This window comes from Stomoxys calcitrans, chromosome 1, assembly GCF_963082655.1.
Source record: "Stomoxys calcitrans chromosome 1, idStoCalc2.1, whole genome shotgun sequence".
NCBI lineage: Eukaryota > Metazoa > Arthropoda > Insecta > Diptera > Muscidae > Stomoxys > Stomoxys calcitrans.
In genome coordinates this window covers 218,749,879-218,775,468 of record NC_081552.1, presented here as the reverse complement: position 1 = coordinate 218,775,468, position 25,590 = coordinate 218,749,879, and the positions used below count along the sequence as shown (strand labels likewise).

The 25,590-nt window shown below is 38.3% G+C and overlaps 1 protein-coding gene across 9 annotated transcripts in view; it reads right to left on the bottom strand.

The window, feature by feature from the left end:
- Positions 1-25,590, bottom strand: part of LOC106090109 (collagen alpha-1(XVIII) chain) — a 1,585,531-nt gene that overhangs the window by 270,240 nt on the left and 1,289,701 nt on the right. For all 9 annotated transcript variants that reach the window (XM_059369513.1, XM_059369516.1, XM_059369517.1 and 6 more), the window contains 2 exons: positions 11,560-11,714; positions 7,345-7,437 (listed from right to left, as the gene is read on the bottom strand). In XM_059369513.1, coding sequence (XP_059225496.1) covers positions 7,345-7,437; positions 11,560-11,714 — 248 coding nt within the window. The remainder of the gene's footprint in view (positions 1-7,344; positions 7,438-11,559; positions 11,715-25,590) is intronic.

Below are 25,590 nucleotides of genomic sequence, written 5' to 3'. Positions count from 1 at the left end.
TTCAGACCCTTTATCGGGAGGTCGGTCTGTGTGGCAGATAAATCTAAATATAGTCCAATCCAAACCATATTTGTGACGGATGTCGGGAGACCTAAAACTACCCACTGTTTAAAATTTCAGCGAAATCGGGTATAAATAGAGCTCATATGGGCTTCAGATGTTGGGAGTCGTCAAACTATTCACAGTTTCAAATTTCAGCGAAATCGGATAAAAAAAAAATAAAGTTTTCATGGGCTTCAGACCCTTTATCGGCAGATCGGTCTATATGGTAGCTATATCTGAATATAGTCCGATTTGATCCATATTTAGGTCAGATGTCGGGAGGCTTAAAATAACACTCTGTTTCAAACTTTAGCGAAATCGGGTAGTAAATAGAGCTTTTGTGGGCTACAGATCCTTTATTGGCAGATCTGTCTATATGGCAGCTATGTCTAAATATAGTCCGATCTGTACCATATTTGGGTCCTATGTTGAGAGGTGTAAAACTACTCACAGTTTCAAATTTCAGAGAAATCGGCGAAAAAATAAAGCTTTTATGGCCTTCAGACCCCTTATCGGGAGATCGGTCTATATATATCTAAATATAGGTCGATCTGAACCATATTTTGATAAGATGTTGGGAGGCTTAAAACAACCAAATATTTTAAATTTCAGCGAAATCGGGTAATATATAAAGCTTTTATGGTCTTCAGACCATTTATCTGGAGATCGGTCTATATGGTAGCTATATCTAAACATAGTCCGATCTGAACCATATTTGGGTCAGTTTTCGGGAAGCCTTAAACTACTCACTGTTTCAACAAAATCGAATGAAAAATAAAGTTTTTATGGGTATTAGACCTTTTATTGGAAAATGGGTCTATGCAGCAGCTATATCCAAATATGGTCCGATTTGGCCCGTTCAAAAACTTAACCAGAGTGCATTAAAAAGACGTATCTGTGCCAAATTTCAGCTCAATATTTTTTTCAATTTTTGTAGGGTCTAGAGTGATTTCAATGGGGTACTAATTTTTTTGATATCTGAAGGGGGAGCGGACCCTCCCCCTTACCTTAATTTTCGGAAACGCCAGATGGGACTCAAATGAAAAGTATTTAAGATTAGAAACCGTATCTGATATCCAATTGTCGGACCAAGTGTTTGGGGGACCACCCCAACCCCCAAAACACCCCTAAAACGGACATATTTACCGACCATGGCACTATGGGACTCAAATGAAAGGTATTTGAGTGTAGAATACGAATCAGATGTGGAGGCGCCCAAGTGTTTGGGGGGCCTCCCATCCCCGAGAACATATCCCAAAGAAGATAAATTTACGACCAATATGGCATATGGCAATATGAGACTCAAATAAAAGGTCTTTGAAAGTAAAGCACGAATCTAATATCAATGTTCGGGAAAAGTATCTGTGAGGCCACCCCACCCCCATAACACCACCCAAATAGTAAGTATATGCTGACCATTGCAATATGAGGCTCAAATTGAAGGTATTTTAGAGTAGAATACGAATCTGATATATATTTTCAAAGCCAAGTCACTGAGTAGCCGCCCCATCCCCCAAAACACCCCCCAAACCGATCATGTTTGCCGACTATGGAAAAATGGAGCTCAAATGAAGGGTATTTGGGAGTAGACCATTAATCTGACATCCACATTCGGGCCCACGTGTCTAGAGGACGTCCCACCACCATAACAACCCCCAGGTAGGACGTATTTGCTCACCAAGACAATTCGGGTCTTCAAGACAGTGGAGCTCGATATTCATAGTTTTTACCCATGCCAAATATGCTCCATAACTTGATAATCATAAAGCTCTTGTAAAAAAAGTCCGACTTTTTTTATGATTTCACAAACATTTAGAATTTGCAGTACTCTTCCAACACGCAAGCATATATAGAAATGCTTCATAACTGAATATACTATAAGTCCCAAATAATTCGATGTTTCATTTTGTCTTCAGAGTTTTGAGAATCGTTTAACTTAATTCACTTTTGCTTGTAACACAGCAACCTTTTTTCTCTCTCCCAAGCTTCCATATCCAATGTGATACAAAACTTATGGTGGTAGTGGTGTTGTCAAGTATTTAGGCATTCTAAATAAGCTCATAATAGCAATTGTAATTCTTAATTCGGATTGGCCATGATTGTTGAGTAATAATTTTCACAGATTTTTCTGGTTGTTAAAATAAGACGACAAAAGCTTTGCCAAAAGTAGAACAATTTAATATTTTTGTCTGATGTTTTAAGAAGAGATTTTAAAAACCTATACAGCAAAGAAAGAGGCGCAGAGATAAGCATGTCCGCCAATGACGAAGAGCGCCTGGGTTGAAATCTTGGCGAGAACATCAGGAAAAAAATTTTCTGTGGTGGATATCCTCTCCTTATGCTGGTGACATTTGTGAGCCATGCAAAAATCGTCCGATTTAGGGTCTTAGGCCACATTTATTACCCGATTTTGCTGAAATTTGGGACAGTGAGTTGTGTAAGGTCCTTCGATGTCCTTCTTTAATTTGGCCCAGATCGGTCCAGATTTGAATATAGCTGCCATATAGGCCGATCTCTCGATCTAAGGTTTTGGGGCCATAAAAGGCGAATTTATTGCCTGATTTCGCTGAAGTTTGGGACAGAGAGTTGCGTTAGGTTTCTCGAGAATTTTCTGCAATTTGGTCCAGATCGGTCCAGATTTGGATATAGCTGCCATATAGACCGATCTCTCGATTTAAGGTTTTCGGCCCATAAAAGGCACATTTATTGTCCGATTTCGCCGAAATTTGGGACAGTGAGTTGTGTGAGGCCCTTTGTCAAACTTCTTCAATTTGGCCTAGACCGGTTTGTATTTGGATATAGCTGTCATATAAATCCATCTCTCGATTTAAAGTCTTGGCCCTATAAAAGACATATTTTTTATCCGAGTTCGCTCAAATTTGACGCAGTGACTTATGTTAGGCTTTTCGACATCCGTGTCGTATATGGTTCAGATCGGTCTATATTGGGACATGGCTACAAAAGAGACCAATATTTTGTTCTACAAAATTGGACAATGACTTGTACTTAATAGACCACTAAATGTCCGCGTCAAATTTGGTCCGGGTATATTTAGGTAAAGCTGCTATAGGGGCATAAATTATGCATTTTCACCGGACTATGACGAAAGGTGGTTTAAATATATACACGAGGTAGTGGGTATCCAAAGTTCGACCCGGCCGAACTTAACGACTTTCTACTTGTTTTTAATTTAATTAACTGAGAACTTATTACTGTCCAGCAGTACTTATTGATTTTTTGCATCATAAAGAAGATGATGACGGTAGGCTAGAGGATGCGTACAAGATTACCAAATATGAGATCATGAGTTCAATACTCTGCGGGGGGCACCAAAATTATTAAAATTTGTTTTTAAGGGTACTATTACCCTACAGAGCTACAGAGGAAAACCCGAGAGCAGCAGTAAAACGAACGAGATAAAGCAGCGCGCGCCGAACAAAGAAAACATAAACATCACCACCCGAAGCAAAACACATGCGTTAGCTGGTTATATGTTTTTTTTTTGCCTTGCTTATGGATATAATGTTGTTGTTGTTATACGTTGGCTTGCAAACACAAATTTGTACTTTGGTTCGTTGAGATTTAAATAAATTGTTGCAGGAAAATTAACAAATTTTGCAGTTGTTTTTTCGACCAAAGTTGTTGTTTTTCGAAAAATATTTTTATTTCTGTTCTTGTGATATCACAATGGACGCGAACGTCTAAGTGAGTCTGATGGTAGACTGCCACTTAAACCTAACCTAACCTATGCTCATGATTGGGATATATTTTAATAAAGCTGCCATATAGGCTGATCTCCCGATTAAAGGACTTGCCACTCACTATTCGACCCGGCCAAACTTTATACGTTTTTTCTTTATTATATACAAATTTTAATACAATCTTGTGATTATTCACAAACAATTTGACTTTAGTAATGTCTTTAATTTCCCTGTAATTCTGTTAAATGCCCAAGCTGTTCATGTGAAGGGGGTTGGGCCCATGTCCTTGTGTCTTTTTCATGTTCTTTGTTCTTTGATAAATACTTCATAAACATATACTACAATGTATACATGTGCTGCTATTGCTGCTCCCTCTTCTCCTGCCGCTTTTTGTTCTTTTATATTAAGAAATTCTTTGTTTATTGTTGGCAGCTATCGCAGCATGAAATCTTATTATATTGTCATTTGTTGTTTTGGTTGCTATCTGTTTGGTGGAGCATTCCATAAAATTAAAATATTTATGGAATTATTTAATTTCCATTTTCTTCTGAAGAGAATAAAAAACAAAAGAAAAAAAAAAGAATGCTCTTTTTCCCAGGCTGATTTTTTATTTGTTTTGATTCAACACACATACAGAGAATAAAAGCAAAAGCTCTCTAAGAAGATGGGGCACTTTGAACATTTAAGCAATGAGTTCCCCGAATATTTGATGTTCGCACAATTTTATACTTAATACAATTTACATGAGGGGCTTTTCATTAATTGAATGTTTTCTTTATTTATCATACAGGGGAAAATGTTTGAAAACATCTTTTAGATGAGTTAAGTGACTGAATTTAATCCAAAATACAAGGAAGAAAAAATTTCTTTCAACTGATACAGCAGACAATATTTTTCTCATAAATGTCGTTAGAATTGGTGAACTCATGTCTGTGAAGCTAGCCTTAAATACTTCCAAGTGGAGAAGTAAACTTAGAACTAAACCACTTCCATTAAGGAAGGAGGTAAACTTTTCACATATCAATCAGTGCTGTCAGATTCAAGTTTAAGCTCAATGATTAGAGATAGACATCTTCCTAATAAATATCGAATTTGTGAGGTACAATGCCATGCATAGAAGCCATATAAAAACTCCTGCCCAATAAACTCCCACACATTAGCTATTTATCGGCAATTAACTGGGTATATACCAAATATGTTGGTATATTGGGTATATACCCAATAAATCTTATATATAAAAATCTATTTGTGTTTGTTTGTTGTATGTTTGTGTGTTCCTTATAGACTCAGAAACGGCTGAACCGAGTTTTTTGAAATGTTCACAGATGGTGCATTATGACCCAGTGGTGAAAATAGGGTACTACATTTTTTGATATCTGAAGGGGGGGCGGACCCTCCTCTTTACCATAATTTTCAGAAACGCCAGATCTCGGAGATGGGTGGTGCGATTTAAGCAAAATTTTGTGTGCTCTCATACAGTGCTCTCATACCCTAAAAATAAAAATTTGGCATCCAAAATTCGGATGGGGTACCTAGGGGGGCTGCCCCACCCTAAAACCTACCAAACGTATATTTAGAACAATCACGACAATATCGGACTCAAATGAAAGGTAATTAAGATAAGAAAACATATCGTATATCCAATTGGCGGACCAAGTGCTAGGGGGACCACCCCAAGCCCCAAAACACCCCTAAATCGGACATTTTTACTGACCATGGCAATATGGGACTCAAATGAAAGGTATTTGCGAGTAGAATACGAATCTAATATCCAAATGTGGAACCACATTTCTGGGGATCCACCCCTTTCTCAAAACACCCCCCAAACAGGACTTATTTACTGACCATGGGAATATGGGGCTTAAATAAAAGGTATTTGAATGTAGAATACGAATCTGATATCAAAATATGGGACCAAGTGTTTGTGGGGCTGCCTCTCACCAAAAACACCCCTCCAAAGGGGACAAATTTACGACCATAGCAATATGGGGCTCAAATGAAAGGTTTTTGGGAATAAAGCAGGAATTTGATATCAATATTAGGGAAATGTGTCTATGGGGCCAAGCCACCCCCATAACACCACCCAAATAGTAAGTGTTTTCTGACTATTGCAATATGAGGCTCAAATCAGAGGGTTTTTAAAATGGAACACGAACACTGAGTGGCCGCCCATCCCCCAAGCCGGTCATGTTTCCCGACTATGGAAATATGGGACTCAAATTAAAGGTATGTGGGAGTAGATCACGTATCTGATATCAACATTAGGGGCCAACTGTCTAACGGTCGTCCCACCACCATAACAACCCTCAAATAGGACGTATTTCCTCACCAAGACAATTTGGGTCGTAAAGAGAGTGGAACAAAATATTCATAGCTTTTAGGGCCAATACCCCAAACCGGACATATTTGCTGACCTTTGCAATAAGGAGTTTAAATGAGATTTGAAAACGAATTTGATATCCAATTTTAAAGCAAATGGCAACATGGGGTTCAAATAAATGATATATAGATATATGTGGAGCTTAAATGAAAGGTATTGGGGGTAGAGCAAGAATTTATACCCATTTTCGGGACCAATTTTCTGGGGGTCTACCCCTTTCCCAATATACCCCACAAACATCAATTTTTTAGTGACCCTCGCAATATGGGGCTCAAATAAAAGTATTTGGGAGTAGAATACGAATTTGATATCTAAATGTAGGACCATGTATTTAGGGCATCACCCCTTTCCCAAAACACCCCCAAAGGAAAAAAATTTTTCGACCATTTTGATAACTTATTTTGGGGCCATGTGTTTGGGGGACGCCTCATCCTGTAAACTCCTCTAAAGCCAATGGCAATATGGAGTTTAAAAAAAATAATATTTGAGAGAAGAGCACGATGCTGATATTTTTTCAGGGCCAAGTATCTGGGGGACCACCTCTCGCCCGAAAATACCTCTAAATAAAGTATTTTAAGAATGGAGTACACCTTACATCCAAACTTAAATTCGTAGACCAATTAAGATCATGTGGGATTTAGATAAAGGCACTTATATTGTTAAACTGTTAGTCAAGTTTGCATGGTATTTCACTAAAAGATCTTTAATTGTCGAAAAAAAATATTCCAAGGAAACTTTTGTTCCATATAAAGTAAAAGAATGCGCAGCGGAGCGGGCCCGGGTCAGCTAGTTCCCTATAAATACCAAATGTGTGGGAATTTATTGGGCAGGAGTTTTGATATGGCTTCTATGCTTGGCCTAGCACTCCACAAATGTTACCAGCATTAGATAGCATAAGCCACCGCTGAAAAAAATTTTCTGATTTTCTCTCCAGGATTCGAACCCAAACATGATAATCTACTTGTGAGCTCTATGGGAGTAAAATCACAATGTTTAATTCCATCAACAATTCAATAACAAATAATTCATTTTGGCCTATACCCATCCAATAACAGTGGGTATGTACAGTCTATGAGACATTGCATGCCATCAGCAAATTGTAAGTTTGAAATAGTTGTGTATGAAGGCTTAATATTTACAAATTAATTAAAACCACTTGTCAACCGTTAAAAATTATTGAAGTTACATAAAAGTAGAAAATAAACAAAACATAGCACTTACCGCAATATATTGCCATCCTTTGTTGACTCGCACTAATAAAGCTTCTTCTTCGGTAATGTAAGCTAAAGTGCCTGGAGGATTCATGGCAGATTTCTGTAAACAGCAAGAGTACAAAAAAATTAATAAATTAAGCAAAGGATTTTATGTTTTTAGAAAATTAAATCAAAGTTTGGCTCTCCCATAAAATTTTGACAAAATTTATTTTCTATAGAAACTTTTTTTTTTAATTTTTAATAAAAAGTTCCTTAAAATAAAGGGTGCTTCAAAAGGGACATTACAAACGTAGACCGATAGTGACAACAAACGACGCCATATTTTTTTGGCTCTTTTGACATTTCTCTGTGGTAAGGCTTGCCATTTCATGATGGAAAGATATAGGAGCAAACAACAAGTCGAAATTATTCAAATTTAATACCAAAATTCCGAGTCAGCGGCATCAACGTTAAGAGCTAACAATCCTATTTAACGATGAGGCTCATTTCTGGCTGAATGGCTTCGTCAATAAACAATACACACATACTCCATGAGTCATCAGTGCATCACGAAACAAGTAAAAGCAGGCTAAGTTCAGCAGGGCCGAATCTTGGGAACCCATCACCATGGATTCTGCTAAAAATTTATACAAACTAAATTAATCATTATCAAGTTTTTTGCCTGTTAGGGCGAATATCATTAAATTTTACACTTTTTGTTTGTTTCTCTTTCGAGACGGGCTCAATGACCACTATGGGACGCTTTTCGTCTTTGGTTAGAAGACTTTTCATTGTATATTGTATTTGAATCGTATTCATTGCGAAAACGCATCCATGATACAATTGCCACATTAACCCCTCTCGACATCCCTGTCTATTAGCTGTACTTTTCCCAATGCATGTATTTTTGTGTAATGACAGACATTCTTTCTGTGACAAATTACACTTCTTCCGTACTACACATGATTTTGTGCATCTGTTGGAAGTTGTATTGATGCCTTCGAAAGCTAAGACAACGGCAATGGCTCTCGCTGTTGCTCCGTGTGCCCAGGTTCGAATCGTGGCCGGGCTGTGCCGAATTTATCATTTTTAAAGTTTTTTTTTTGCCTGTTAGGGCGAAGATCATTAAATTTTACAATTTTTAATTGTTTCTCTTTCGAGACGAGCACAATGAACGGAGATGCAAATGGAAAAGAAAAGCCAAAGATAGCAAGACAAAAAAAAAATAAATTTAGTTGAAGGGCATAGTTTTAATGCACATACCACACTTCTGTCGTTTTATATGGGAGTTATAACAGATTATTGATTGATATGGACCGCACTCGGCACGGTTGTTGGAAGTCGTAACAGAACACTCTGTGAAAAATTTCAGCCAATTTGGACAAAAACTGCGGCCTGTAAGGGCTCAAGAAGTCAATTCGGGAGATTGATTTGGACCGCACTCGGCATGGTTGTTGGAAGTCGTAACAGAACACTCTGTGAAAATTTTCAGCCAAATCGGGCAAAAACTGCGGCCTGTAAGGCTCAAGAAGTCAATTCGGGAGATTGGTCAATATGGGAGCTATATCAGGTTGTAGACCGATTTGGACCGCACTATTTCAGCCAAATCGGACAAAAACTGCGGCCTGTAAGAACTTAAGAAGTCAAATCGGGAGATTAGTTTATATGGGAGGTCATAACAGAACACCACATGGAAAATTTCAGCTAAATCGGACAAAAATTGCGGCTTGTAAGGGTTGAAGAAGTCAAATCGAGAGATCGGTTTATATGGGAGCTATATCAGGCTATACACAAATTTGGACCGTACTGGACTCAGTTGTTGGAGGTCGTAACAGAAGACCGCATGCAAAATGCCAGCCAAATCGGACAAAAATTGTGGCTTGTAGGGACTCAATAGGTTAAATCAGGAGATCGGTTTATATGGGAGCTATATCAGATTAGAGACCATAACAAACCGTACTTGACACAGTTGTTGAAATACTCTGTGTTCCGTACATCAGGTTTTCGACCGATTATGAATTATGAATATATTTACTTTATGGGGTTTTAGACGAATATATCTAGGTGTTACAAACGGAATGACTAGATTAGTATACCTCCTATCCTATCGTAGTGGGTATAAAAAGTCACAGTTTGGTGCGGTTTATGGGCTGGTGGTATCAATGGACCGTACAAGATGATGCGAATCGTAACAGTAACAGTGAAGGTGGTATCAATGGACCGTACAAGATGATGCGAATCGTAACAGTAACAGTGAATGGTGAGCGCTACCGTGAGATGAAACCAACTTTTTTTGCCCGAACTATCGATTCAAATAAAGATTTAATTACCTTTTTTTAATTTTATATGTTTTTTAGCTTTCCTTTAGCTTTTTAAAGATTGACCTTCAGTTAAAAAAAAAAAAAATTCTCGTCATTCTATGCAATGTTTTGGGAAAAATTGGCTTGCCGAATATGGACAAATTTTTATAGCTCAAAAAATCAAACAAAAAATGTTCTCAAAATTCATGGGAGTGAGATTTCTGGAAACCGTTTTAGAGTCATGTTGCATTTGATGGTTTCTATATGAAAAAAAATAAATTAATGACGATAAGTCGGTTTTATGTCAAAGTCATTAAAGTGGGAGACGGACTTTGCAGATGGCTTTAATGTATAGTCAGAGATTGAAATGGTATATAATCGGTATATAGGTTAGACTGCCGAACGAGTGAATGGTCTTTCAGGCAAAGGTCTGTGTCACCATGATAACCGCAAATGTAATTCTGGGTATTGATTTACCGCCTTTGAAAGTCAGGATTTATGTAGACGGTATAGTGGGCCTCAAGGCGTTGTGTTCGAGGAGGCAATTGAAGAGGCGGACGTGGCCATGTATGTGGAGACGGTCAGAACTTCTGGATGGTACTCTACGAGTAGACATTGAGGTGAGCGTGAACCGTTGCTCCGGGGATGCACACTGGATGTGTGCACGTGAGTTGTCGTGGCAGGTGTGAATCACGCGTTAGTCACGTGATTCGTAAGTGAGATCCAAATCAAACCACGTGATCGTACCTGACCGTGATTGATTTAAAATCTTTGTGCGTGAGTCAGTGTAATCCTGCTCACGACACTTATCACGGTTCACGACACTATCACGGTTCACGACACTTATCACGAATTGCATAGAAAGTGGTACATATTTAGATATAGCCCTTCCAGGGTCCATGTTATCGTATGTGTCAACTAACCTTCGCAACATTTTACACAGTCTTCTTCTACGATTTTCGATATGCCCATAGATTTTGGTAAAGATTCAGATAGAGCTCCCTTATATTCATTCGTCCGATACAGAAAGGTGGCAATTTTTCAACCAATCCTCTCCAAATCGGCCTATAACTGTCAATGACTATAAACATGACAAGGGAATTTCTTGAAATTTGTACGCATAAGTCTATCAAAATCGGTTCAGATTAGAACATGGCTCCAGTATATAATTATCAATCGATTTTTCCTCCGATTTGGCTGAAAATTTGCACATAGTCTTTTGTTATGACTTCCAACAAATGTGCAAGTACTGACCAAATCGGTCACGAACCTGATATAGCACCCATATAAACCTATCTCCCGATTTATCTCCTTGATTTGTCACCTGGAAGCCACAATTTTCATCCCATTTGGCTAAAAGTTTGCATGTGGTATTATGTTATGACTTCCAATAACTGTGCCAAGTACGGTCAAAATCGGTTTGTAACCTGATATAGCTCTCATATAAACCGATCTCGCGATTTGCCTTCTTGAGCCCCTGGAAACCGCAATTTTCATCCGATTTGGATGAAATTTTGCATGTAGTGTTCCGTTATGACTTCCAACAACTGTGCCAAGTAGGTCTGAATCGATCTATAACCTGATGCAGCTCCCATATAAACCGATCTCCCGATTTGGCTTCTTGAGCCGTGGAAGCCGCAATTTTTGTCCGATTTGGCCGTGCCAAGTACGGTTTAAATCATTTTATAATCAGATACAGCTCCCATATTTTAGCAGAATGGTGGTTTCCCAAGATTCGCCCTGGCCGAACTTAGCACGCTATTACTTGTTTTTAACTCATCTGAAGCCTCTGCGAAATTGCTTTAGATTTAGTTATATGTAGGATGCATTTAATGATATCGCTCAAAAAATGATTCTATAGACGACTATCTAATACAGATAGTGGTCGCCACTCGACTTTTGCTTTTCTATACTCGTTTGATATCTTAACCTTAAACTCTTACCTTGGTCATTTCATCAATGTTGGGGAAGGTAACAGCACCCGGTACTATGCGCATATTCCAAGATGAAGCCGAGAAATATGGAGTTTCCTCATCTTCATCGCGATCATGATGGCGACCAGCTGGAGGTCCGGGTGGTCCAGGAGGCCCAGGAGGTCCTGCGAAAAAAGGATACACACACACACACACATACAAGTGAGATAATGGAAAAGCATAAAGAATAGCAAACTTTATTTCGTAAATACATGGTCCATGTAGGGAAATACAAACAAATATTTGGCATGCATATGAACCATAACAGCCGAAGGACAAACATGCTATAAATGAAGGCTTTAGCAGCAAGTAAGGGAAAAGGGTAAAAATAAAATTGCATTAAATTGAAAAAAGTCAACAACGGTCATAAATTAATGCTGTTTGAACTCAAGGCATAAATACAATAATAATAAAAAATGGAATATGCTATACAATAAAGGCCACACAAGGGTAGAGACTTGAAACTGAAAGGACAGACTGACAGCATATTGGGACAATACCAAATAGGAGATGAAACTTGCAGAAGCTGAAGCTGGGCTCATAATTATGATGTTGCATGTACGTGGCAGCAGCCGCCACAGCCACAGCCGACCCTTGACAACAATATCATCATTACCATCTATGGCGGGTAACACAGCATCTGGCCAGGGTAAATATGAATGACAGAGCAAGAATACCAAAAAGAAAGAATACCAACTACGGGACAGCCAACACTCACTTGTACAACATAACCCAAGCAAAGGAAACGGAAGTACAAAAATATGAGTTGGCGAGTTGTGATGAGTTTGCATTTTTTTTTCGCTTCGTTACTGCTGCTGCTGCTATGGAATGTGTGAGTGTGTGAGAGTGTATGGCTGCAGTGTTTTACCCAATGCCTGCAACATTAATGGCATCTACGATGACAACAATGAATTGTCTCATAAAATATAAGAAAATAAAATAAAAACCGGAAGCGAAAGCAGTAAGCAAACAGAACAAAATATGAAATGTAATACACAAACATTAAGTAAAAATAAAATGTTGTAAAAAAGAAGGAAAAATTGAATGTTCTTATGGCATAAATAGAGAAAATTGCAAAAAAAAAAAAAAAAATTAAATGAAAGCATTGCCTAGCTTTCGAATGAAAATAGGGTGGAAGGTGTAAATATCGTAAATCGTTACAACGGAAAAATTCCAAAAAAAAAAAAGTATTTTTATGCAAACACAAGCAAACATTTTTGTTAAAATATTTAAAAAAATTGCACTTTTTAGAAAATAAAGTTCAACATTTTTGAATACAGCAGCCATGTAGACCATTTAGATCGATAAAGATTTTACGGTCCAGCCGAAATAAACATGATTTTACTCGTTTTATTATTCCCTCCACCTAACTACCCTACACCTAACTACTCTCCACCTAACTACCCTCCACCAAACGACCCTCCACCTAACTACCCTCCACCAAACATGTGATAAAAAAGTAAAATTGCTATTAAAATGGAGCTATATAAACTTATGGCCAGGGTCATAATTAAACTGAATGCAGAAGTCGTTGTGTAAAATTTCAGCCAATTCGAATAAAAATTGCGCCCTTTTGAGGCTCAAGAAGTAAAATCAGGAGATCGCAATATATGGGAGCTGTATCAGGCTAGAGATCGATTCAGACCATAATTGATTCAACGTATGTTGAAGATCAGGAGAGAAGTCGTTGTACAAAATTTCAGCCAAATCGGATTTAAATTGCGCCCTCTAGAGGCTCAAAAAGTCAAGACTCAAGATCGGTTTATATGGCAGCTATATCAGGCTATGGATCGATTTGAACCATACTTGGCAAAGTTATTGGATATCATAACAAAACACGTCGTGCGAAATTTCTTTCTAATCGGATAAGAAATGCGCCCTCTATTGGCTCAAGAAGTCAAGACCCAAGATCGGTTTATATGACAGCTATATCAGGTTATGGACCGATTTGAATTATACTTAGCACAGTTGTTGTATATTATAACAAAACACGTCGTGCAAAATTCCATTCCAATCGGATAAGAAATGCGAGACCCAAGATCGGTTTATATGGCAGCTATATCAGGCTATGAACCCATTTGATTCATACTTGGCACAGTTTTTGGATATCATAACAAAACACGTCGTGCCAATATTCATTCAAATCGGATAAGAATTGCGCCCTCTAGAGGCTCAAGAAGTCAAAACCCAAGATCGGTTTATATGGCAGCTATATCAGGTTATGGATCGATTTGAACCATACTTGGCAAAGTTATTGGATATCATAACAAAATACGTCGTGCAAAATTTCTTTCTAATCGGATAAGAATTGCGCCCTCTAGAGGCTCAAGAAGTCAAAACCCAAGATCGGTTTATATGACAGCTATATCAGGTTATGGACCGATTTCAACCATACTTGGCACAGTTATTGGATATCATAACAAAATACTACGTATAAAATGTCAGTCAAATCGGATAAGAATTGCGCACTCTAGAGGCTCAAGAAGTCAAGACCCAAGATCGATTTATATTGCAGCAATATCAGGTTATAGACCGATTTGAACCATACTTGGCATAGTTGTTTGATATCATAACAAAACACGTCGTGCCAAAATTCATTCAAATCGGATAAGAATTGCGCCCTCTAGAGGCTCAAGAAGTCAAGACCCAAGATCGGTTTATATGACAGCTCTATCAGGTTATGGACCGATTTGAACTATACTTTGCACAGTTGTTGGAAATCAAAACAAAACACGTCGTGCAAAATTTCATTCCAATCGGATAAGAATTGCGCACCCTAGAGGCTCAAGAAGTCAAGACCCAATATCGGTTTATATTGCAGCAATATCAGGTTATAGACCGATTTGAACCATACTTGGAATAGTTGTTTGATATCATAACAAAATACGTCGTGCCAAAATTCATTCAAATCGGATAAGAATTGCGCCCTCTAGAGGCTCAAGAAGTCAAGACCCAAGATCGGTTTATATGACAGCTATATCAGGTTATGGACCGATTTGAACCATACTTTGCACAGTTGTTGGATATCATAATAAAACACGTCGTGCGAAATTTCATTCCAATCGGATACGAATTGCGCACTCTAGAGGCTCAAGAAGTCAAGACCCAATATCGGTTTATATTGCAGCAATATTAGGTTATAGACCGATTTGAACCATACTTGGCATAGTTGTTTGATATCATAACAAAACACGTCGTGCCAAAATTCATTCAAATCGGATAAGAATTGCGCCCTCTAGAGGCTCAAGAAGTCAAGACCCAAGATCGGTTTATATGACAGCTATATCAGGTTTTGGACCGATTTGAACCATACTTTGCACAGTTGTTGGATATCAAAACAAAACACGTCGTGCGAAATTTCATTTCAATCGCATATGAATTGCGCACCCTAGAGGCTCAAAAAGTCAAGACCCAAGATCGGTTTATATGACAGCTATATCAGGTTATGGACTGATTTGAACCATACTTTGCACAGTTGTTGGATATCATAACAAAACACGACGTGCAAAATTTCATTCGAATCGGATAAGAATTGCGCACCCTAGAGGCTCAAGAAGTCAAGACCCAAGATCGGTTTATATGGCAGCTATATCAAAACATGGACCGATATGGCCCATTTACAATACCAACCGACCTACACTAATAAGAAGTATTTGTGCAAAATTTCAAGCGACAGACAGACGGACGGACGGACATGGCTAGATCGACATAAAATGTCACGACGATCAAGAATATATATACTTGACTTCTTCAGCCTCTAGAGGCTCAAGAAGTCAAGACCCACGATCGGTTTATATGGCAGGTGTATAAAAACATGGACCGATATGGGCCATTTACAGTCCCAACCGACCTTCACTAATAAGAAGTATTTGTGCAAAATGGCATGCGTCTAGCTTTACTCCTTCGAAAGTTTGCGTGCTTTCGATAGACAGACGGACGGACATGGTTAGATCGACATAAAATGTCACGACGATCAAGAATATATATACTTTATAGGGTCTCAGACAAACATCGGTTCACATTTAGATATAGCTGCCAAATATACATAGCCCGATTTACTGCAAGCGCATTTATTGACCAATCTTGGCAACATTTTTTACAGCGCTTTCCCCGACGACTACCACAATATCTAAGAAATTTGCTAGAAATTTGTTGGCATAAAAATGTTCGTCAGATTTGCATTAATGTTGTCACTTGTCCACCGTATTCATTACAGTTTGAACATATTTGCTTGAAATTTGCTATGGATTGTTTAATAACCCATCTGAAAACATTCGCCGAGGTCCCTCAAAATTGGTTCAGAATTGGATATAGCTTTCACTTTGTACCTAAAATGTACGTGTTGGGTTTTATAAAGTCGCCACAGCCCAACTTTTACCTTTCCTTACTGGTTTATGATGTTCACCAGATGTGCTACGTACGGTTCAAATCGGTCCAAAACTTGATAAAGCCCCCATATAAACTCCCGATTACAAATTTGGAGCCTCTATGGGGCGCATTTCATATGTAATTTGGCTGAGCTTATGCAAAGTGACTTTTCCAATGAGCTCCAACGCATTTTCCAAGAACGGTCCACATCGGCCTTAAACATTATATAACTCGCATATAAACCGATCTCATGATTGCACTTTTTGAGCGCCTAGAGGTCGGAGTTCTTGTTTGATTTGGTTGAAATTTTCGACTTCCCCTATCAATATACGATTTTATATCTTAAGCCCCTATAGGGCGAAATTCTGATCCGATTTGACTGAAATTTTGTACAATGACTTCTACTATGATCTTCAACATCCAAACCAAGTATGGTCCGAACCAAGACACGCTGAGCATTTGGCAGTCAAGATGGACTAATGACGTGCTAGGCAGATGGACCTTTAAATTCATCCCCGATATGCGACAATGGATACGAGGGTTGCCTTTTATATTTCGGGATTAGAGAACTCAAAAACAAATATTAAGCACCCAAAGTCGCTTTTTTGTCTTCAAAATATTCTCCATTAAGTTCTATACAGGAGTTTGAACCAACTGTCGAAGCACTTTTGCCACTCTGATTGAGGCATCTCCAAAACATGCATTCTGAACGCATCAACCGCTTCTTCAGATGTCGAAAAACGTTGGCCTCTCATTTTATTTTTTTACGAACGGGAATAAAAAGAAGTCATTTGGTGCCAGGTCAGGACTATACCTCGGCTGACTCATCAAATCGCTATTTTGAGTGCTCAACAATGCAGTTGTTTCGTATTTCTTTCGACCAATCGACTCGAGCCTTTTTTGAGCGATTGACAAATTGTCTGGGACCCAACGCAAATAAATTTTTCATGAAATTTTGAATGTATACTGGTCCCACTAATGCCTAAGGTAGTCTCAATCTCACGATAGGTCACACGATGGTATTGCGCACAGCATCAATGGTTTTTGGAACAACAACTGATTTTGGACGACCTTCACGAAATTCATCTTGGAGTGAACTACGACCTCGGTTGAATTCAGCATACCATCGATAAACATTGGTCCTCGATGGAGCTTGATCGACAAAAATTTAATTAAGTTCATCGTACACTGTTGTTGAGGTAATCCACGTCGAAAGTTATAAAAAATAATTGCACGAAAATTTTCACGATTTAATTTAATTTCTTGGGCGAGATGAATCTTTTAAGTTACTGTAAACATCACAAATAGCGCTCGAATGTCAAAACGTTTTCTATACGTATAACCTAAAAAATTTCAAGCTTTACAATAGAGCTGTCAGTTGGCAGATTGCAACACAAGGGTCGAGCAATCCCGAAATATAAAAGGCAACCCTCGTAGGTAAGAAGAAAGGTGCCATAAACTATTATATGACGCAGGCACTATATGGACACGTATACTTTCGCAAGTGTCTACACAAAATGGGAAAATGCAGCTCAACATTGCATCTACGAAGTACTGGTGGTGGATAATGCAGAGCACACGGTTTTCCGCAGTCACCGCTGCACATTGGAATATAACCAAAAACAAGTAAGAGCGTGTTAAGTTCGGCCGGGTCGAATCTTATATACCCTCCACCATTGATCGCATTTGTCGAGTTTTATGCGCGGTATCTCTTTTTAGACAACCTTAGAATATTGAACAAGAACTGTTATGCTATTTGAGCTATATCAAGTTATAGTCCAATTCGGACCATAAATGAATGCTGAATATTCTAGATGTCATTGTGTAATATTTCAGTTCATTCGGATAAGAATTGCGCCTTATAGGGGCTCAAGAAGCAAAATCGGGAGATAGGTTTATACGGGAGCAGTATCAAGCTATTCAATTCAGACCATATTAGATATGTATGTTGAAGGTCATGAGAGAAGCCGTTGTACAAAATTTCAGCCAAATCGGATGAAATTGCGCCCTCTAGAGGTTCAAGAAGTCAAGATCCCAGATCGGTTTATATGGCAGCTATATCAGGTTTATACCGATTTACGCCATATTTAGCACAGTCATAACAAAATACCTCATGCAAAATTTCAGCCAAATCGGATGAGAATTGCGCCCTCTAGAGGCTCAAGAAGTCAAGACCCAAGATCGGTTTATATGACAGCTATATCAAAACATGGGCCGATTGAAACCGTACTAGGCAAACACTACGTGCAAAATTTTTGTTAAATGGGAAGAGAATTGCGCCCTCTAGAGGCTCAAGAAGTCAAGACCCAAAATCGGATTATATGGCAGCTATATCAAAACATGGATCGATGTCAACCATACTTAGCGTAGTTGTTGGAAGTGATACCTAAACAGTACCTGCAAAATGTCAATATAATTGGATAAGAATTGCGCCTTCTAGATGCTTAAGAAGTCAAAACCCAAGATCGGTTTATATGACAGCTATATTAAAACATGGATCGATTTGGCCCATTTACAATCCCAACCGACCTACACCAATAAAAAGTATTTGTGCAAAATTTCACAAAATTGCGTGCTTTCGACAGACAGACGGACGGACTGACAGACGGACGAACATGGGTAGATCGACTTAAAATGACATGACGACCAAGAATATATATACTTTATAGGGTCTTAGACGCATATTTAGAGATGTAACAAACAGAATGACGAAATTAGTATACCCCCATCCTATGGTGGAGGGTATAAAAACTTGTAAAATATATGCCGTGTATGAACTGGTAGAGATATCTCTTTGAAATTTGGAATGGTTAGAGCTGAGATGTTAGCGAGATCGTGAGCAAAATTTAGAGGCACTAGGTTGTCCATGTGCCTTTTAGCAGGACCCTCGGTTATCGAAAATTTTTTGGGGCTGCCAAATCTTCAAATTTCAAAGAGATATCTCTACATGTTCTCACATGGCATATTTTTTTACTAGTTTTTTCTTCGTTGTATCCTACTGTGCGCTGCCGCGACAGCAGGTGCGACTGGAAAAGCAAATCGGTGAAATAAGAGCGAAAACCCTAACGACGGAAATGTACGGCAGAGCGAATCGCTGGAGAGCTGTGACAACTTTTCTCAAAGAGATAGATAGGTCAAAGAAAAGAGGTCTTAAGCCGAGATCAATGATAAAGCTACTGCTATATGGAGAGGGTACCTGAACAAAGGACTTTTTTGCACGGGTTCAGGGTATATATGGAGTAAACAACATGTACCCAAATGGGGAATCTGGGCTTTAGAGTTTGAGAACTCGAGGGGGTTTTCCAATATTTAAAAAAAGCATATTTTGAAGCACATTAGTACACGTTTAAGTTGCCATGTCTTGTTCAAAATTCTTTTAAAATGCATTTACAATACGTCCTGTACACAAACCAACAAAACAAGTAAAAAGGTTCTAATGTTGGATACTAACTCCCATGGATTCCGCTAAAAATATAACCTTATGAGTTCGTATTTTAAGTTTTTTATACCCTGCACCATAGGATGGGGGTATACTAATTTCGTCATTCTGTTTGTGACACCTTAAAATATGCTTCTCAGACCCCATAGAGTATATATATTCTTGATCGTCATGTCATTTTAAGTCGATCTAGCCATGTCGGTCCGTCTGTCGAAAACACGCTAACTTTCGAAGGAAAAAAGCTAAGGGCTTGAAATTTCGCACAAATACTATTTATTGGTGTAGGTCGGTTGGCATTGTTAATGGGCCAAATCGGTCCATGTTTAGATATAGCTGCCATATAAACCGATTTTGGGTCTTGATTTCTTGAGCATCTAGAGGGCGCAATTCTCATCCGATTTGACTGAAATTTTCCAGGTGGTGTTTTGGTATCGCTTTCAACAACTGCGATTAGTGTGGTTCAAATCAGTTCATAACCTGATATAGCTGCCATATATTGGGTTGCCCAAAAAGTAATTGCGGAGTTTTCATATAGTCGGCGTTGACAAATTTTTTCACAGCTTGTGACTCTGTAATTGCATTCTTTCTTCTGTCAGTTATCAACTGTTACTTTTAGCTTGCTTTAGAAAAAAGTGTAAAAAAGTATATTTGATTAAAGTTCATTCTAAGTTTTATTAAAAATGCATTTCTTTTACTTTCTTTTAAAAAATCCGCAATTACTTTTTGGGCAACCCAATAAATCGATCTTGGGTCTTGACTTCTTGAAACACTAGAGGGCGTAATTCTCATCCGATTTGGCTAAAATTTTGCGTGATGTTTTTCGTTATGACTTCCAACAACTGTGCTGAGTATGGTTAAAATCGGTCTATAGCCTGATATATGTGTCATATAAATCGATCTTGGATCTTGACTTTTTTTGCCAATAGAGGGTGCATTTCTTACCTGATTTAGCTGAAATTTTATATTCATTTCTTTGTTGTGTCTTCCAACAACTGTGCTAAATATGGTTAAAATCGGTCTATAGCCTGATATATGTGCCATATAAACCGATCTTGGTTCTTGACTTTTTTTTGCCAATAGAGGGTGCATTTCATACCCGAATTAGCTGAAACTTTGCATGAATCTGTTTGTTGTGCCTTCCAACAACTGTGCTAAATATGGTTAAAATCGGTCTATAGCCTGATATAGGTGCCATAAAAACCGATCTTGGATCTTAATATTTTTGGTCAATAGAGGGCGCAATTCTCATCCGATTTAGCTGAAACTTTGCATGAATTTGTTTGTTGTGACTTCCAACAACTGTGCTAAATATGGTTTAAATCGGTCTATAGCCTGACATAGGTACCATATAAACCGATCTTGGATCTTGAGTTTTTTTCCAAATAGAGGGCGCATTTCTAACCCGATTTAGCTAAAATTTTACATGAATTTGTTTGTTGTGAATTTCAACAACTGTGCTAAATATGGTTTAAATCTGTCTATAGCCTGACATAGGTGCCATATAAACCGATCTTGGCTTTTCGACTTTTTGAGCCAATAGAGGGCGCAATTTTTATCCGATTTGGCTGAAATTTAGCATAAAGTATTTTGTTATGACTTCCAACATTTGCGCAAAATATGAATCAAATCGGTCTATAATTTGATATAGCTGTTATATATACCGATCTTGGATCTTGACTTTTTTTGCCAATAGAGGGCGCATTTCTTATCCGATTTGGCTGAAATTTTTACGACGGCTTTCAACATACGTGTCCAATACGGTGTTAATCGATCTATGACCTGATACAGCTCCCATCTAAACCGATCTCACGAATTTGCTTCTTAAGCCCCTACAAGCCCGATTCTTATCCGAATGGACTGAAATATTAACCAATGACTTCAACTATGGTCTTCAACATTCAATGTACTTATGGTCCGATTCGGACTATAACTTGATATTTCTCCAATAACACAACAATTATATTCCATTATTCTTTGATTGCCTAAAAAGGTATACCGCGCAAAAAACTCGAAAAATACGATCCATGATGGAGGGTATGTAAGATTCTGCCCGGCCGAACTTAGCACGCTCTTACTTGTTTTATTTCATTGACAACTTAGGGAATTTCTCTGGTCATAAATATTCTTATTTCAAATATGTCTTTATAACTTTTTTCTTGGAAATTTTGTTATCAGAATTTTGAGAATAAATAAATAAAAATTTTTAAAAATTTATTCCTCCAACAATCCCTAACCAACCTTATATACATGATTCCCATTATGGAGACTGCTGTCAGAACAGTTTAATAAATGTATTTCCTTGTTGCAACATATATCTTCTTTCTGCCGCTGCTTCATCCGCTTCTCTCCATTTATAGAGAACGTGATGAATTAATTGCATTTTAACTCATTACAGTAATGAGTCGCAAGCAATCATACCAATTTTCCCAGCCTTGGCATGGACTGGCATTGGGGAAATATCCTGCTAGAGGGATTTGTAGTTCGTAAATGCAACGTCATCATTGCCATCAACAAAACTGTTAATGAAGATGTTGTCTCTGCATGATGGAAAATTTTTTACTAAAGAACGCATCAACTTGGCAATCGCTGTAAGCAACTTCAGTATTTTTTTTTTCTTTATGACATGGAATGACATAGATATGACTCTAATATGTGTATATTATTTATCTTAAAAATACCAAGTCAAGATTTATTTATAGCAATTTAAGTTGATAACTTGAGAGCATTTTATTAAAGAAACGTTCTGAAAAAGTCCTTTTTTTGTTAAAATAAGCGATTGAAATTCCTTGGCTTTTGCCTTCATTAGCTTTACGAATTAGTACGTGGCTTGATTAAAACTTTATGCCTCTTAAACTATTCCACCGTTAAGAGAGAGCTGTTCTTTTACTATTGAAGGCCGCATTTTTCTTATCCTGTATAAAGAAACTCTGCTTACTTCCGAGTGATATGTTTTTTTTTTCTTGTGTACCACTTTTACAGAGTGCATCCTTGCCAGTTAAAGTGCAGAGTAAATTTTCATATTTCTTCTTTCTTTCCTTTTACTCGCTGCCAGCCTTATCTTTCACTTTATTGCCATTAACAAATATTTATTGCATATTGATTCAAAGGACTTTGTTTGCTTGCCTTCTTCAAGGATATTCCGGATATTTTGCATCGATAAGAATTTCTTTTGAAGTTTATACTACGTTATGTAAAAATAAGAAAACGAGTATATTGCGAACAATTCCAAATAAAATGAAGTGAATGCAGTCAATAGGGGGCGGGTTATTCATGAGGAAATTTAAAAAATGAAAGACTAATAGACCTGGTCATTTTCTTAATAAAATTTACAATAAAGTCCATCTTATGTATAAAAAAACGAGATTTTTTGCTGTTTGTTTTTCCTCAGAAATAGCAACGACTTGTGTCATGTGGAAATCTCAGAAATTTTCTGTAAGCAACATCAAGGTAAGAGCCAGAGAAATATTGAAAGCAATCTACTGCTGTCGCAATTTAAGTGTTCTTGGATGTTTTAATGTCACCGAGAACGATTCGGAAGAGGTTGTTTCGAATTTGCTTTCCCGAAAGGGAGGAGAGTAAGGCGGATGCTGTGTTTGGGTTGGATGAGACCAAGTGAGTGAAGCCCTTCACAAATGGCTCCAGGATGGAAGGCAATAGAAAAGATGCCCAGTGCGGAGGCAGTAGTGAAAAGGGAGTCTATGTCGGATTGCCAGAACACTCTGGCCAGCTGTTGACTAGCAGAGAACAGGGGAATTACTGGCCCTTGAATAGGAGTCAAAACTGGACTGACACTGTGCGTTACGCCATATGGCCACGCGCATGACTACAGCGGACGCTGTCTTGATGTGGAGGAGAAGGGGACGCTCGAACACCTGCTCTGTTCATGTCCGAGTTGATTTAAGAGCTGGCAAACTATTTATAATCGAATAATTCGGAATTTTCGTTAATTTCCCATCACCTATGTTTCAGATATTGTACTCGTGCCATTGTAGCCTATGACGAGAACATCCGCAAAGCGGTATTTATTCCCTCTTAATGTTGGCGACATTTACGAGGTACAATGACATGCATCGTCATTAAAAAAATTTTCCCCAAAAAGGTGTCGCACTGCGGGACGTAGTTCGGACTCGGCTATTAAAAAATTTCCCTTATCATTGAGTTCTAACTTGATTTGGAAAGCACTCATTGATGTGTAAGAATTTGCCCTTCTCGACGATGCCTGGTGGTAATGTTCTTCCTTAGGGTAATGTTCTCATCAGGGGAGGGATGGCACCTCAGACATTTCGACTCAAATATCGATATCAAATTCGTGCTGCACTTCCATATCCCTTTAATTTGAGCCCCATATTTTCAGGGCCGCTAATTATGAACCGTTTGAAGGGTGTTTTGGGATTGGGGCGCACACCGGCACTTTGCATTGTAAATGATATCAAATTCGTTCTTTATTCCCAAAGGAAATGAAGTTCAGTTTAGGGGGTACTTTAGGGCGTACCCCAAAACACTTGGCTCCAAAATTGGATATCAAATTTGTTGTCTACTCTCAAATAACTTTCATTTGAGTCCCATATTGTCCTAATGGGTCAAATAATCCATTTGACGTATCTTTAGCAGGAAAAGCGCCACATAGATTTGAATGCAAATTTTAATGTCATATTCGTAATCTACTCCCTAATACCTTTCATTTGGGCATTTTACCCATGGTCGGCTAAAATGCCCATTTGGGGGTATTTGAGGATGGGCGACCTCCCATTACTAGAACCAAATGTTCCATGCCATATTTGTAATCTACTGTCTAATGCTTTTTATTTGAGTCCCATAATGACATGATCTTAGAATATATCTGTTTAGAGGAGTCTTGGTGTTGGGGGAAAGGGGGCCCCACTGGATACTTGAACCCAAATTTTAATAGCATATTCGTTTTCTGGTCTCCAATACCTTTCATTTGATACCCTTATTGTGCCCATCGGACCACTTTAGGATATGGGTGGCGTTTTTGGGGTAAGGGGGAGGGTCCGCCTCCACCCGATATCTACCAATTATTTAGCCTATGTTTCTTTGTAGACAAACGTACACAATCTATGAAAATTTTAAGAAAATCGGTTCAGCCAAGTATCATATAGCCATAATGGGTCTATCCGATCTGATTTTGTATGCCAAATTCGAAATCTACTCCCAAATACTTTTCAATTGAGCCCCATATTGAAATTAATGCCCAATATGTCTGTTTGGGGGAGTTTTGGGGATGGGGCGGCCCGATGTGTACTTAGACTCTAATTTTTAAAACCATATTCGTATTCTACTCTCAAATACCTTTCATTTGATATCTATATTGTCCCGAACGGGTTGTATTTTTGCCATAAGGGAGAGGGGACGGACCCTCCCCCCTATGCCCTTCCGACACCGAAAAATCATATAGCCTATGTTTCTTTCCAGACCAACCTACATAATATGCGGCCATTTCAAGAAAATCGGACTTGGAACAAACAAACCGAGTCCCATATATCCCTGATTAGCTAATGTGCCCATTTTTGGCGTTTTTGTGGAGATGGCCATTTGATGCCCATATTGTCCTTATCGGTCCGCTTTTGGTTTTGGGTGGTGTTTTTGGGGAAACGGTGGAGGGTCCGCCCCTTCCGTTTTCAATAAATTATAAAGCTTATTCCTACTTCCTGACCATATTCGTAATCTACCCCCGAATACCTTGCATTTGAGTCCCATATTGTCATGATCGTCAACTAAACCTATTTGAAGGGTTTTGGGACTGGGGCGGCCCCCCAGGTACTTGGACCCAACTTTTATTATGAAATTCGTACTCTACTCTTGAAAAGCTGTCATTTGAATTCCATATTGTCCCGATCGGTCCACTTTTATTTTTTGGTAGTACTTTTGTGCTAAGGGGGAGGGTCCGCTTCCTCCCAATATCAAAAAATTATATAGCCTATGTTTCCGTTCAGACCAACCTACACAATTTGTGAAAATTTCAAGGTAATCGGTTTAGCCGTTTTTGAGACTATACGGAACAAACAAACACAAATTGAACATAGAAAATTTAATCTTCATAGAAAATATATTTTATTGTAGCTTCAAACATTTTATATGGCAAAGTCCTTGATGATTATTTGGACTTTCAATCATTCAAAAAATGTTTGTCATTTTTGATCTTTTGTTATTCCTGTCGTCAAATATTTGACTTT